Here is a 17,408-nt window from a genome sequence, read left to right as displayed (position 1 = left end):
TCTTTCCAAAATAAAAAAAAACACTTAATGGCTAAGGGGATCCATAGAAGAAAAAGAGGTACGAAGGATTTAATTGCATACACAAAGTAAAAGGAGCTCATTTAGGAAAATTAACTAGGTAGAATGTCAAGATTAGAAGTAATTTAAAAAATATTCCTTTTGCTAAACTTTTATTTACATCATGAATAGCTTATCCTTTAAAAATAACAGAGACAGAAAGTAGATAGTGGTTTTCTAGGACTCAGGAGACAAGGCAATTGGAGAATGATAGGCGCCAAGGGGTGCAGAGTTCTTTTTGGGTGACAAAAGTGTTCTAAAATTGATTGCAGTAACGGTTATACAATGCTGTGAATATACTATAAGCCACTGAATAGTTCATTTTACATACATGAATTGTATGGTATATAAATTTTATCTCAATAAAGTTGTTTTAAAAAGAGAACAATATTTGAAAAAGCTATTATTTCTTAAGGCACTGTGTTTTTACCTTTAAAAGCAGAATGCATAGGACATGCTAACCCTTCCTTCCTTCCTTCCTTCCTTCCTTCCTTCCTTCCTTCCTTCCTTCCTTCCTTCCTTTCTTCCTTCCTCCCTCCCTTCCTCCCTCCCTCCCTCCCTCCCTTCTTTCTTTTTTCTTTCTTTCTTCTTTCTTTCTTTCTTTCTTTCTTTCTTTCTTTCTTTCTTTCTTTCTCTCTTTCGAGGTATGATTGACATGTAAAGAGCTGTGCATATATAATGTATACAACTCGGTAAGTTTGGTAACACTACCTTTCTTAAAAGTAAATAAAATGAAGCAAAATATAGAAACTCCAAAGCAAGGGATAATTTACTAGTCAAACAGATCCTTCTGAATGTGTAAGAATCATTTTAAGAGACAGAAATGTCATTTCTTTCATTAGAATTTTTATTTTGAGATAATTGTAGATTCTCAGGCAATTGGAAGAAATAATACAGAACAATTCCGTGTACCCTTTAGCTAGTTTTCTCCAAAGGTAACATCTTGCAAAACCATAGTCCACTATCAAAACCAGGATGTTGACACTGATACCAGTCAGGTTGCAGGACATGCGTATCACTGCAAGCATTCCTCACGCTTCTCTGTTACAGCCACACCCACTTCTCTCCTGCCTCACCCCTTCTGTAACCTTGTGACAACCCCTAATCAGTTCTCTGATGGCATCTGAAGAATGTTCTCTAAATAAAGGCATATGGTATGTAGCCCTTTGAAACTGACATTTTTCACACAGGTTTACTCTGAAGATAAGGCAGGTGTGTGTGTCAGTAGTTCATTCCTTCTTACTGCTGAGCAGTAGTCCATGCACGGAAAATGAGTTTAACCATTCCCCTGCTGAAAGACATCTGGATTGTTTCTAGTTTTCAGCCATCACAAACAAAGCTCCCATGAACACCCATGTACACGTTTTTGTATGAATATGAATTCTCAGTTCTCTGGAATAATGCCCAGGAGTACTGTCCCTAAGTCGTATGATAGTTACATGTTTTACTTTTTATGAAACTGCCAGACTGCCTTCCAGAAAGGCTGTATCATTTACATCTCCACCAGCAATGTGTGAGTGATTGGGTTTCTTCCTGTCCTGGCCAGAATTTTGTGTCACTACTTTTTTTTCAGCCATTTGAAAGGTATGCAGTGACATCTCATTGTGGTTTTGATATGCATTTGCCCTGTGGCTAAAGATTTTGATGATCATTTTGTGTGTTTCACCGCCATTTGTGGTCCTTTAGTGAAATCTCTCTTCATGTCTTTTATCCATTCTATCTCTGGCTTGCAGGTGGCCACCTTCTCACATGGCCTTTCTTCTGTGCACAGGTGGGAAAAGAGAACTCCTGGTGTCTCTTCCTCTTCATAGAAGTACACCAGTCCAACCAAATTAGGGCCCACCCTTATGACCTCATTTAACTTCAATTACCTTCTTAAAGACCCCACCACTTAATACAGTTAGTTACATTGGGGTTAGGGCTTCAACATATAAACTTTGGGGTGGGGAAGCAATTCAGTCCATAACATCCATATTTTAATTGGATGGTTTCTTTTTTTCACTGTTGATTTCTGAAGGTTCTTTATGTATTCTAGTTACTAGTCCTTTGTCAATTCTCAGTCCTCATCCTACTTAACCTATCAAAAACAATTATAGTCGATTATTTTTCCCTCGTTGAAACATTTTCTTCACTTGGATCCAGAATACCAACTCCCGTTTGCCTTTTTCATTAGTGCTATAATTCTGTTTCTTTCTTTCTTCCTCCTCACCTCCTCAACCTATTAATGTTGGAATGCCCCCAGCCCCTATCATTATATTTCTCCATCCACAATAACTCCTGCTGGACCATCTCATGGCTTTAAATATACTGATGACTTACAAATACATATCTGAAAGCTTGAAATCTCAAACTAACAACTCCACATCTCTATCTGAACACCTCCATCTCAACTTTAATATGTTCAAAAACTGAGTTCTTTATATTCTTCTGCAACTCCTGGACACCAGCAGCAATATTCCCCCTCTTGATTAATTCCAATTCTGTGCCTCCAATTGATTATTAGACCAAACACATTGGTGTTATTCTTGACTCTTCTGCAACCTACATTGATCCATCAGCAAACGGTATTGTTTCTCCTTTTGAACTGTTCCCATACTACAACTATCATTATTGTGCCCATGGCTCAAGCCACCATGATCCCTCAGCTGGGTTGGTGATACGGTCTCATAAATGGCCTCCTTGCTTCCACCCTCCTTATTAAATCTCATTAAAATGTAAATTAGATCACACCAATCCTCTACTCAAAATTCTCTAATGTTTACCAATCTCATTGAAGTTGAAAAATAAACACCTCTAAACACCCTCCACGATCTGACCACCAGATCTTCTAATGTCTTCTATCATTCCTTGCTCACTCTGCTTTAGACATTTTGACCATCTTGCTATTCCATGAACATTCCCATCTCTGCATGGTTACTCTGGCTTCTTCTTCTGTCTAGAGTACTCTTTCATAGATATACACATGCCTTGCTCCCTTATTTCCCTCAGATTTTTATTCAAATGCCACCTTCTCAGTGAGCATTTTATGACCATTCTATTTAAAATTTCCAACCCCACACCCCCCTATCGCAACTACATTGTCTTCACAACACTTACTAGCATCTATCATATCGTATACTTTACTTATATGTCGTCTATCTCCCCCCAAAATGACTCAAGCTTTAAGAATGCATATACTTTTGTCTATTTTGTTCCCTTTGTGTGCTCTCTCTCTCTCTTGGGATGTGGGGAAGGAATAGTAAAATGTATGGGCTCAATAAACATTTGTTGAATGAAGTTATGAGATTTCCCTTGTTAAAGCAGCAATAAGAAGGGTTAACTGTCCCAGTTTGGTTACATTGTATGTATCTTAGTAAATACACTCATACTCTTAGGTAAACAAGTAGAAAGAGGGAGGGGAACGAGGGGAGCAGAAGAGAGAGAAGGAAGAAGAAGGAGGAAGGGGTAAAAAGGTGAAGAAACTTCAGGAAAATTAAATAAAGAAAACCTAAGGAAAGAAAATAAAAATATAAAAATTAAGAAGAATTTCCTAATGGTAGAGGATTATCAGACATAGTAGAACTTGCAAAATTATATGATTATCTGTTGAAATGGAATTGATCCTCACTCTTTTTAATGGTTTATATGTAGTCTGTCAAATGGAACAGAACTCTGTAGAATGGAAGAGAAATTAACCAAATCACTAGTCAATATCTTTCTCCAGTCCATGAATGTAACTTCTGCAAAGTTATTTATTGCCTACATGCACCTTTGATTATTTAATGCATTTTGGGCAGCTGTGATTTCTCAGACAGCTGAACAAGTCGATGCAGACAAAATGAAAAAACTAATTTCATTGACAAGAATTTCTTAGAACAAGAAACTTAGAACAATCTTTTCTAACTATGTAAGTTTTGGGGGTTCCTTGATTGACATAAAATTTCAACACAATGAATTAACTGGGAAGAAATACATTGAATAAAATAGTTAGAAAAATTCAAACGCCAGAGTTGAAAAGACTACCTTGTTCAGATTAATGGACTGAGAGCAGAAATTTAGATCACGTTTGCAACAACAAACTGCTTAAAAAATGTACATTTTATATATTTTACCACATCACATCCAATTTCAGGAAAAATTAACGTCAATACACAACACTGAGACGCATCCTTGTTAAGTTACTGACCTTTAGGGGAAATTAATCCTTAAAGTATTCGGTTAGAAAAAGCCAGTCATCCAGAAGGTGAAAAAATCAGTTTGTCTTCAGAATACAGCATATTCAATATCAGGAGACAAGGGAGCACTATCCAGAAATTCCTGAGAGAAGATGCATATAGCCTAATTTTTTAATTAAAGCAATAGGCAGATATTCTCAAATTTGAAAGAGATCTGAGAATAAAGCACACATGAACCTTTTCTGAGGAAAAATAAAAATAAAACCCTACTTCATAATGAAATATCAGCCGGAAGATATCTAGAAAAACTGTGGAAGACAAGATGACTGCACTCTCAGTGCAGACAAAAGAGGGCAATATGTACAAACGGTGAAAGTCACAAAGTGTGACACCCCCCCAAAATGTTACACCAGTTTTTAAAAAGTTCAAATGTAAGGTTACCTTATAACCCAGAAGTTCCACTCCTAGAAATATACTCAAGATGACTGAATTAAATAAGAAAAAAGATAAATGAAAGCATGTTTGCAAAAACCTCATACACAGATGTTCATAGCAGCATTATTTATAATAGCCAAAAAAATGGAACCAACCTAAATGTCCACCGACTAACAAAATGTAACCAAAATGTAGTCTATCCATACAATGGAATATTATCTGGTCATAAAAAATAATGAAGTGTTGATACATGGTACAACATGGATAAAGCTTGGCAATATCATGCTAAGTGAAAGAAGCTAGTCACGAAGACCACATATCCTGTGTTTTCTTCTCAATGTTGTTGACTGGGGCTGGAGTTGGGGTGGGAGGGAAACAGGGAATGTTGCTCAATGGGACTAGGTTTCTTTTTGGGTGATGAAAATGTTCCAAAATTGGTTGTGGTGATTGCTGCACGACACTGTAATATACTAAAATGATTAAATATACTAAAATATGATTAGATTGTACACTTTAAATGGGTGAATTTTAAGGCATGTGAATTATTTCTTACTAAAGTTGTTACCAAAAAAGAATATAAAGTTAAACCCGCAAAGTCTGTTTTAGAGTTCTGAGGCAACAAATATTCCCAAGCACATGCAAACTCAAGAAATGCAACACTCATGGGTCTTTCTGGAGCAAAACCAGAAAACTTCAGCTACCTGACAAGGCAATCCCAGAAGAAATAAACCAAAATAAAATATCATTCGAGAATAGAGAGGCTATGATGATAGACTAGTGGCAGGCATTAAGAATAAACAACTATAGAAATAACAGCAAAACTAGCAAAAGGACAGGTTGGGGAGAAAAAGGAGAAAAGAGGTCAAATGAGTGTTACTTCTCCCATTTTTCACCATAGATCAATACTGCCTAAAATTTAAAAATGAATTTAATATGAAACCTAGTGACTCTATAACCTTTTAAATTTTCATAATCTTTTCTTAAAGTTTAGTGGGATCATTCAAGTTGAACATATATTTATGAGATATATAAATAATGCAAAGCAATTTCCTTGGCTTCAATTTGGTTTCTCTTTCCTCTGTCAATTTTTATTAATAAAGTTTTGCAAACTTATTTCTCAATCCCTTTTTCTATTTTTTTGTGTAGGGTCGTGCTTCTCAACCTGAGGCAATTTCACCCCCAGCGGACATTTGGCAATTTCTGGAGACATATTTTACTGTCACAACTAGGGGAAAGGTGCTACTTAGTGCGTTGAGACCAGGGATACTGCTAAATGTCCATCAATGAACAGAACAGCCCCCAACCATAACAGGCCAAATGTCAGGAGTGCCAAAGTTGGGAAACCCTGCTCTAGCAATATCTAGCAATGCCTGGAATAATATTCGCTGGTATTAATCACTATTTCTGAGCTGTGTGACTCTTGGTGATTATTATACTCTTTTCTTTTACATTTGTATGTCTTAAAATTTTATAATGGCTGTATCAGTTAAGTCATTTATATTTAATATTTAAAACAATAAATAAAGGTATGCATATGTACAAAATTGTCACAAAAGCATACTATTATAGTCTTGAGAATTATCAGGATTGCCAGTCCCAGAAGAGTGGAAAATTTTTGAAAGTGTTAGAATATTCCCTCACATTTGTGAAACTACTTGAATATCAGTTACTAGCTAGGAATGTAAGTCAGAACAGAACACAAGACAAAACAAAATAGACCACAAAATATTTTTTTCTCCAAGTAGAAAGTATTTCAGTTTTACAAAGGCACTGTATTATTAGCAAAGTGAAAAAGAAAAATAATTAATATTAAGTAAAATCATGTACTCATTTGAAAACACTTTCACTGCCACAAGCCCAAGTGTATTGATGAAAAATGGTTCAGATGGAACTAGATTCACTATGTACTATGTGATTTTTTAATTGGAATAAGTCTTTCAATATAATCTAAATTCTTCATTAAAAGTATATGTTTGCACACCATTTAATTGCTTATACAATCAAACCTTATTCCTGTCTCTTATGAATAATGCAAAGCTATAGGTTTCTTGAGCTGTATATGATGGATCATTCTCATTCTTTCATAAACTGCTATTTATCGATTATCTTTCATGTAACAGGTATTGTACTAGGTGCCAGGAACACAATAATAAATGAGCAATGGATCCGCTCTTGAGAGGCTTAAAAATAATTAAAAGCCAGTATGAAAAATATATCTTTGTAATTTGTCCAACATTCTTTGAAAGTGTAGGACGAGGTCCTCTAGAGACCCGGGGGAGGCTTCGTGGCAGAAGGGTTCGAACCTGAGTGTGACAGGTTTCAGTAAATGGTTTGGGGAGATTTTGAGGATGAAGGAAAGCCAGTGAAGGGGCAGCGGAGGCAGATGCCAGCAGGGGTCCATGAGGTTTCTTTCTGCGGCAGGACGTGCAGAGGTAGGGAAAGGTCTCTGTAGATGTCCTCCTGATGGACGTCAAAAAAAGCAATGAACCCTGTGTGCCAATACTGGACATCCACTCTTTCTCCTTAGTATTTGGGGAGAGTACTGAAGACACCACAAGCACAGTTGGCATGCTCTCCAGCTAATTCTTGTGCATGCTGAACTTGAGGGATTACCAGTCAAGAAGACTTTGGATGGTACCTCAAAATGTGTTTGTTCCCACTGCTGCTGGGTGAAAGGACAGTACATGGGTAAGCCCTCTCACTGGTTACAATCTCTCTATTAATCAGTAAACCCAGATGTTTTCCTATGATTCTTTCGACTCTTTCGCTTCTAAAGTTAATATAAGTCAGAAACATATTCGGCAGGATTCTATGAGCATCTTGAAGAATAACCATGTTACTAAAACCTTTCCTGTTTTATGAATTTACTTCTGGTATTTTTTTATTGAAGGACAGTTGACACACAATGTTACATTAGTTTCAGGTATACAACATAGAGATTTGACAACTCTATACTATGCTGTGTTCACCACCAGTGTAGCTACCATCTGTCACCATGCAACACTATTACAATGCCATTGACTATATTCCCTATTCTGTCCCTTTTGTTCCCATGGTTTATTCATTCCATAATTAGAAGTCTGGTCCTCCCAATCCCCTTTACCCATTTCACCCATCCCCTACAGCCCACCCCTCTGGCAACCACCATTTTGTTCTCTGTATTTATGAGTCTGTTTCTGGTTTTTTGTTTTGTTTTTTAGATTCCACAGATAAGTGAAATCGTATGGCAATTGTCTATCTCAGTGTGACTTATTTCACTTAGCATAATACCCTCTAGGTCCATCCATGTTGTCACAAATGGCAAGATCTCATTCTTTTTCATGGCTGAGTAATATTTGTGTGTGTGTGTGTGTGTGTGTGTGTGTGTACTGCATATATAATCTATACTGTATATATTTTGGGTATTACCCAAATATCTTATCAGATATATCATTTGAAAATATCTTCTTCCATTCAGTATGTTGCCTTTTTGTTTTGTTAATGGTTTTCCCTGCTGTGCAAAAGTTTTTTATTTTGGTGCAGTCCCAAAAGTTTATTTTTGCTTTTGTTTCCCTTGCCTAGGAAGACATATCTAGAAAAATGCTGATAAAGCTGATATACAAGAGATTACTGCCTGTGTTTTCTTTAAGGAGTTTTATGGATTCAGGTCTTCAATCCACTTTGAGTTTATTTCTATGTATGGTATAAGAAAGTAGTCCAGTTTCATTCTTTTGCATGTAGTTGTTCAGTTTTCCCAACACCATTTGTTGAAGAGATTGTCTTTTCCCTGTTGTGTATTCTTGTCTCCTTTCTTATAGATTAATTGACTCTACAAGTGTGAGTTTATTTCTGGGTTCTCTATGCTGTTCCATTGATCTATGTATCTATTTTTGTGCCAGTACCACAGTTTTGATTACTATACCTTTGTACTATACTTGAAATCTGGGATTGTGATACCTCTCACTTTGTTCTTCTTTCTCAAGATTGGTTTGGTTATTTGGGGTCTTTTATGGTTTCATACAAATTTTAGGATTATTAGTTCTAGTTCTATGAAAAATACAGTTGGTATTATCATAGGCATTGAATCTGTACATTGCTTTTGCATATGGACATTTTCATAATGTGAATTCTTCCAATCCATGAGCATGGCATATCTTTTCATTTGTTTGTGTTGTCAATTTTTTTCATCAGAGTCTTCTAGTTTTAAGGTATTTTTTAAGTGAACCAATTTTTCAATTAAGCAATTATCATCCTTGATAAAAAAAAATATACCATTCTGGTGAGTGATATTGATAATAATAGAGGGTATCCACGTGTGTGGGCAGGGGATATATGAGCAACCTCTATAGTTTCCTCTTAATTTTGTTATAAACCTAAAATTGCTCTAAAAAACTCAAAAAAATTAAACAACCATAACTATTCATAATAGTAGTTACTTCTTCTGTTTTTGTTTTTTTGGAGTCAGATGTATTGAAGGATAATTTACATGTAATAAAAATTACCCTTTCTTTGTGTAGGAATTTTGACAAATGCATAAAGCCAGGAAACCACCACCATACTCAGGATACAGAACACGTCCTTCACCTGTTCCCCTTTGCAAAATTGCTCTCACCTTGAAGCTGTTACAGAGATCTTTTTTCTGCTCCCATGTTTTTGCCTTTTCCAGAGTATCTTAGTTACTGAATAATAGTCCGGCATGTAGTATTTTAAGTAAGGCTTCTTTCACTTGGCATAAAGCACTTGAGATTCATTACTCCATTTCTTTTTATTGTTCAATAGTATTCCATCATATAGTATGGATACACCACAGTAAAATGGGAAGTTTATCCACTAGTTGATGGACATTTGGGTGGTATCCAGTTTTAGGAGACTATGAATAGAGCCAACATAAAATTTACATACAGGTTTTTCATTTCTCTTGTGTACCTACGAATGGGATTGCTGGATCATATGGTAAATATGTGTTTAGCCTATAAAAAATATCTGCCAAACTATTTTGCAAAGTGGCCATAACTTTTTGCATTTGCACCAGCAATGAGGGTTCCAATTTCTGTGCACTTCACCAGCATTTAGTATTGTCGGGTTTTTTTGTTTTTTAATTTTAGCCATTTTAATAGTTATATATTGATATCTCATTGCAGTATTACTTTACATTTTCCGAATGACTAAGGATATTGAGAATTTTTTTATGTGCTTTTTGAAATCTGTATATTTTCTCTGATGAAGTGTATGTGCAAATGTTTTGCCCACTTTTTAATTTGAATTTTTTTTTTTTTATTATTGACCTATGAAAGAGTTCTTTCTATATCCTGGACCCTAGCCTTTATCAGATATATATATATTAATATTTACTTATTTATTTTAGAGAGATGGAGACAGCTGAGTAGAGGGAGAAGCAGAGAGAGAGAGAATCTTAAGCAGGTTCCCCACGGAAAGCAGAGCCCAACATGGGCCTTGACACCAGGACCCTGAGATCATGATTTGAGCTGAAATCAAGAGTCAGACGCTTAACTGACTAAGCCACCCAGGCACCCCTTAGATATTTATTTTGTAAATATTTTTTCCCAGTGTGTGGCTTTTCTTTTCATTTTCTTAACAATGTCATTTTTAAAGCAGTTTTTAAATTTGGTGATGCTTAATTTATCATTTTTAACAATCTTATGGATCATGCTTTTGGTGTTGTATCTAAAAAATCTATGCCTAACCCACGATCACTGTGATTTTTTTCTTATATTTTCTTAAAGAATGTTATAGTTTGTGGGTTTACATTTAAGTATATGGTTAATTTTGAGTTATTTTTTGTATGCAGTTTGAACTATGGGTTGAGATTTTTGGGTTTTTTTTCAAATGAGTTTTCATTATTCCAGCACTATTTCTTTTTTTTTTTTTTTAAGATTTTATTTATTTATCTGACAGAGATAGAGACAGCCAGCGAGAGGGGAAACACAAGCAGGGGGAGTGGGAGAGGAAGAAGCAGGCTCATAGCAGAAGAGCCTGATGTGGGGCTCGATCCCAGAACACCGGGATCACGCCCTGAGCCCAAGGCAGACGCTAAACTGCTGTGCCACCCAGGCGCCCCTCCAGCACTATTTCTTGAAATGGACTATTCTTTCTCCATTGAGTTGCTCTGGCAGCTTTTTCAAAAACCAATTGAATACATATATTCTGGGCTCTCTCTGTTCTGTTCTATCAATCTATTTCTCTATCTTGATGTCAGTATCACATAGTCTTGAATTCTGTAGTTTTGTAATATGTCTTAAAATCAGGTAGTATAAGTCTGAAGCTTTATTTTTATTTTTCAAAATGTTTTAGTTATTCTAGTTATTTATCTATATCTACTCACATGACTATTCTTTGCTTTTCTGCACACATTTTAGAATAAGCTTGCCAATTTCTACAAAAAAAAAGGGAAAAAGAAAAACACCTACTGGGTTTTGACTGGGATTGTACTGAATATGTATATCAATTCTAGAAAAATTGACATCTTAACAATCTCGACTCTTTCAATCCACAACTATATTTTTATTTAGTTCTTCTTTAATGATTTCTCATCAATGTTATGTAATTTTTTATATTTATGATAAAGTTTTTAATATGTTTGGTGATACTATAAAAAGTACTTTTATATTTCAATTTAGAGTTTTTATTAAGAAAATACAGAAATATAATCTGTTTTTGAATATTGACCTTGCATCCTGTGATCTTGCTGAAGTCACTTTAAAAGAAAAAGAAAGTCTTACGGATTTGATACCTAGAAATCCATATCATTTATAAATAGAACATTTTATATCTTCCTTTCTGATCTACATTCCTTGAGTTCCTTTTCTTACTGCACGTGCTAGGACTAGCAGTATGATGTTGAATAGGACTGGTGAGAGCAGACATCCTTGCCTTGCTCCTCATCTGAGGGGGAAAGCATTTCAAGTCTTTGACTATTCAGTATGAATATTAGCGGTCAGATTTTCACGGATGCCTTTTAAAACACTGAGGATGTTCTCTTTAGTTCCTACTTTGGCTTTTATCATAAATAGGATGTTGAATTCTGCCATTTATTTTTCACATATATTGTGAAGAAATTTATTTCCATGTTCATAAATAAATAAATTCCTTAAGGACAATGATATTTACTAAGTGTTGTGTCCGCAGCACAACAGTAAAGGCGGCTTAATCATTCATGTTGTGCTTGAGGTCAAACACCCAACGATGTTATCTCTGACTTCTGACATCCCACAATAATAGCAGCAGTCCCACGGGACTTCAGAATCACCTGCATTTAGAAAAAAGGACGAAAGAAGGACTGGGAAAAGGTAGTACCAGTTAATTAGGGGTAAGCTCATATTTGGGACCAGTAAGGACTCATGCTCATATCTCCTTTATCTGTCCTGCTTTCTCAAGGTATCGGTCTTCTCTACAAAAACACGGCTAGATAGAAAATTTTCAACATCTCTAGTTTGTGCGAGAAAACTTAAATGTCAATTTTTAAAATTTTAATTTTTCCATTTTTCCGTCAAAGAACATCGAAAAGTTCCTTTGTCTCGGTGAAGGGTACTAACATCCTGACTATTTCAATGAGTGATCCTAAGCGACTTTATTTAGACCAGAAAGCCAGAGATCATCCTCACACTCGTGCAACCTCAAGTCCCCTCCAGATCATGCTGAATTTCCCTCTTGATGTGAGTCCCTTCCTTAAGCCTCATGCTACTGTGTGGTTCAAGCCCTTATCATTTTTCTTTGTCTTACATCAAAGGTCACTTTGCTGATCTTTAGATTTTAAAACTGGTCTTCATGCTTTCAGTTGGATCATGAAGATCAGGCTATTTCTCAGCCTTAAATCATTCAATGCTCAGGTCCTAGTTCCCTCAGGAGAGTGTCCACATAACTTTCCTCTGCTTAGAAGGCCCACTGTGCGCGATTCCACATCTAGAAGCCCCACAGCCACCCAGTCTATCTCAGTTGGAAAGAAAAAGCAATGTGCCTAGGGCACTGCACCTTCAGGGGTGTAGATTTCCCATACAGAGAAAAGGGGGCATTCATTGTTCTGTAACCATTGCTCTTCTGACTGACAGAATAAGAAAGAGCCCTCCACGCAGAAAACAGTCCTATGATGTCATGTGAGGATGAGCCTTAAGCCTAAAATAGATATATAAGACAAGGCCAAGGAAACTTTCAAGTACTGTTTCATTAATAACTCAGAAATTATTTAGCAGGTCTCTAAATACTCAAACTATTTGTAAAGGCATATACCTCTGCATCCCCATGGTCCCAAAAGTTTAACGTTCTGGTTTCTCAGCCTCAGCACTTTGACATTTTGGACCAGATCATTCTTTGTTGAGGACGGGCTGTCTTGCACATGATAGGATATTTAGCAACGTTTCTCACCTCTCCCTCTAGATGCCGGTAGCATTCGACCCCCCAACAATTGTGACAGCCTAACACGTCTCCGGATATTGCCAAATGTCCCTGAGGGGGAAAACTGCCTTGCATGGAGAATCACTGGGTTAAGTGACAAGGTGCTGTATGCTCAAGTTCACGGCAGGAAGTCTGGAAGAAAGAAGCCCTAAGGGCCGGTGGCAGCGACCTCAGTCAAAGCAGATACTTCCCCTGTGACTGTGGCAAATGGAATCAGGGGGAGGAAGGAAGCCAGCCTGGGCCCCTGAAGGGTTAAGAGCCAGCAGTGAAAACTGCATGTGACGTAAAGAACAATTCTCTATAGTCACAAAATCATTGTACTCCCCTGGATGCATCCTAAGTTTACAACCTCATCTCTTTGCACATAATTTTTCTCTCCATGCAATATCCTATGTCATCTTCACGTGACTGTGTGAGGTCTACTGGCAGAATGGGAAGTTTAGGGATGGTAGGTATAATGGCAGACAGTTTTTTACAAGTCTATATAAATTTTTATAGGCCAGTATCATCTTTGCTTTTTAACTAAGCAACTTCTGCTATGTATCTCCATAAATCCACTGCATTGTTAGATCATCTCCTATGTTGAGCCCCTAGAATAAAATTTTATTGTAGGGTACACTTTTCACGTAAATAAATGTTTCTCCCATTTCCATTTTAAGGCCTGGAAATAACTAAAAGCATAAATAATTAAGGCATCTGTCTCCATATGTATGGATACATATGCTCATTTCATTCCCTGCTGAAAATAAATATTTTCTGTAAAACTATATTTGAATCTTAAAATTCTGGTTTAGAGTGTTAATACACTGAATATACAAAACAGTATGTCCCATTGATTTAGAGTAAACAAGACACACAAACTGGAAAAAAAATGAGATTAAAAGTTGAAATATGTTTGATAAAACTGGCATTTGATTCTACTGATGCTCTAATTTCACCACAGGCCCAACAGTAGAAAACTCACATTCTTCACAATTTTATGCAGCACCGAGGTTTTCCTAGTTGGATAATGGCGTGTAGAAATCTAGGAATGCTGGGATATGTTTATAAACCAATCAAATCGAGATGCTTAGTGATTTCTTTCTCTTAGAATCTGAACAAAGCTTGCCACCAAGTATTTATTACAGGGCTTTGGACTTTATAATGGTACGTTATTTGTTCACTGACTGGAAGAATTACTCCAGGCACTGCTCATGCGTTTTCACAACAGAAGTGTGATTAATTATTATGTGGTAGGAATATGATTCTTCCTCAGCCATGTTTACAACCCACTGCCACCACTTACTGTCTCCCCGGCAGAGCAGAGGTCCCAGTTTATAAGCTGCTTCTGAGTGCGGTCGGCCTGTGTCTGTAACCACTATCTTCCTCACCGGCAGATGTTCCTTATAAGAAAGGAATCCAGTGTCATTGGTCCTAAAAAATAGTAACAAGAACAAAATTCTTAAAATTATTCTGATTAACATAATTATAAAACAAACAATAGTCCTTATTGCATTTCAAAGCCAAGATATTCTAAGTTTGTGCATTCAAAAGAGAAAGGATCAAATCGCTCATTTGAGTGAAAATATGGCCACATTTTAATGTCTCTTGCAGATTGACTATAGTTGGTGGTTTTAAAATTCAGTTGACCATTTTCTATGTTTTAAGTGGAATGGTTATAGCAAGATGATCATTTCATAATGTATGAAAGTACTGAATCACTATGTTGTACACCTGAAGGTAATATAATATTGTACATCAATTATAATTCAATAACAAAAAAGACATAGAAAATAAATACATAAATGGTTAATTACATTTAGTGTAATGACTGATATTGTGTTTTTAGATCTACCAAATTGGTATTTGTTTCTATTTTTTCCCATAGGATTTTTTGTATTTCTGCTCCCTCTCTCCTACCTCTCTTGGTTTACTCCATATTTCTTTGTATTCAATTTTATTTTTTATTCACTTTTTAGCTATATGTCTGTTTATAGTATTTTAATGTTTGCTTCAGATCCTTATAATGCATTTTTAATTCATCCACCTTAGTTAGATTTTGTGTTATATTGCTCAATATAAAATGTTAGAAGCTTACTATAGGATACTATCCTTACCCCCCCACATTCCCCCTCAACACATACCTGCTCCTTGTGTTACTGCCGCCATATATTTTAAATCTAGATGTCATAGATGTAATAATACAGTTAAACGGTAAATTTTAATTTATTTTTTAATTTAAAAAAAGAATTTAAACCCTTTTCTATTTATTGACATATTCATGATTTCCAGTGTTCTTCATTCCTTCCTAAAGATCTGAGTTTTCATCTGGCATTATTTCTCTCTAGACTACAGAATTTCTGTTAGTATTTCATACAGTGCAGTTCAGTTGGTAACAAGTTCAGCATTTGTTTAATTTGAAAAGGACTTTATTTTACCTTCATTTCTGAAATATCTATTTGTCTCATATAGAATTCTAGGTTGACATTGTTTTCTCTTTCAGCGCAGTGAAGATATTACTCCATTGTCTTCTGACCTGTGCTTCTGATGAGAAGTCAGCCTTCATTTGTATCTTTGTTCCCCTGCATGGAATGTATTCCACCAGATCTATCCAACCTGGCTGCTTTTAAAATATTTATCTTGATCATTTTTTTTTTTTGAATAATAAGCTAAGGTGTGCTTTTTTCTGTTTCCATTCTGCTTCAGATCCTCTGAATTTCTGGAATCTGTACATTGATGTTATATTATATATCTACTATGGCAAAACAAATTCTCCTACAACTCAATGACTTAAAACAACATCTATGATCTATAGTTTCTGTGTGTCAAGAATCTGGGCATAGCTTAACAGGATGCTCTGGCTCAGAGCCCCTCCCAGGCTACAACCCAAGTGTTGGCAACAACTGCTGTCATCTCAGTGCTTGACAGGGGAAGGATCTGCTTCCAAGCTCGCTCCAGTGGTCGGTTGTTGGCAGTAGTCTGTTCCTTGCCAGTGGATGGACTGAGGGCCTTAGCTGTTCACTGGCAGTTGGCTGATGGTCACCCTCAATTCCTTGCCACCTGGGCCTCTCCCTAGGACAGCTCACAACATGGCAGATTGCTTTATCAAAACAAGAGTCAGAGAAAGAGTTGCAAGGAAAACAGAAGTCACAGTCTTTTATAACCTAATCTCAGAAGTGACTCCCATCCCTTTTATCATATTCTATTTATTTGAAGCACGTCACAAGGTGCAGCCGACACAGGGAGGAAATTTCACAATGGTGTGAATAACAGGCAGTGCGGCTCATGGAGCGCCATCTTGGAGACGTGCTACCACAGACGTTTATTAAACAAATTTGAGAAATTTCCAGTCATTGTTTTTTCAAATAGTTTTTGCCTTGTTTTATTTTTTATCCTTCAGGGACTCCAATTTCTTGCCTGTTAAATCACTGATATTTTCTCACAATCCACAGAGTTTCTGTCAATTTTTCCAATTTCCCTTCCACACCACCCACCATGTTCTTCAGATTAAACGATTTCAATTAAGTTGTGTTCAGGTTGATTGAATATTTCTTCTGCTAGCTCTTATATTCAAGTCCTTCCAGTGAAGTTTTCACTTCAGATGTTGTGCTTTCCTATTCCAAAATTTATTTGCTTCTTGAATACAGTTCTCATTTATCTGCTTGGTATGCCCTCTCTTCACTTGTTGTGGTTATTTTTACTTTTAAGTCTTCAGGCATGTTTATAATAGCTGCTTTAAAGTTTTTGCCTACTAATCAAACATCAGGGTCTATTTCTAATAACTACTACTATTTTTCTTGACTTTGGATCAAATTTACACTTTTTTGGAATATGTAACAATTATTATAATGTTTTGAATATTATTGGTGATACGCTATAGAGATCTGGATTCTGTTATCATTCTCTGAAGACTTCCTTTTTTTCCCCCCCAGACAGCTAAATCACAATCTTATCACAAAAAATTGTGGCGGTTTGGTTTTATATCATCTTAGGTGGGCCGGCATCAGTTTTCTTCTTAGTTATCAATCATATTCAGTTTTGGAACACAGTCTTTGCTGTGAAGACACGAACCTTCTGTCATTTCTATGGAAAGCAAGCCCGTCTCAATTAATGAGACTTAAACTCCAAATTCTGTCTCTCCTCTAGTAGTTGCCACTGAAATGTCTCTAGAGCTTGTTCAGTTTTCCAGCTGTCACTGTCTGCGTGATTCCTAGAGATCTCCCCTGTGCATGTGCAGTGCAGGGCAGCCAGGGATCTGAGTGGAGCTGACAGAGTGAACTCTGCCCAGGTAGCTTTCTTCTTTCTGGGACTTCTACTCCCTCCTCAATTTTCAGTCATTTCGGCAGCCCCAAACTCTGTCCTTTGATACCTCAAGCCAAAAAAAATCTAGTATCC

At 36.4% G+C, this 17,408-nt stretch overlaps 1 protein-coding gene across 1 annotated transcript in view; it reads right to left on the bottom strand.

Moving 5' to 3' along the window:
- Positions 1-17,408, bottom strand: part of CNTNAP4 (contactin associated protein family member 4) — a 241,010-nt gene that overhangs the window by 38,456 nt on the left and 185,146 nt on the right. The window contains exon 15 of the mRNA XM_045796231.2: positions 14,320-14,447. Coding sequence (XP_045652187.2) covers positions 14,320-14,447 — 128 coding nt within the window. The remainder of the gene's footprint in view (positions 1-14,319; positions 14,448-17,408) is intronic.

The sequence above is a fragment of the Ursus americanus genome, chromosome 21 (assembly GCF_024610735.1).
Source record: "Ursus americanus isolate L20-20 chromosome 21, mUrsAme1.1.p, whole genome shotgun sequence".
In the NCBI taxonomy this organism is placed as follows: Eukaryota; Metazoa; Chordata; class Mammalia; order Carnivora; family Ursidae; genus Ursus; species Ursus americanus.
Note: the sequence above shows the minus strand (reverse complement) of the source record. Positions and strands in the feature narration are given on the sequence as shown.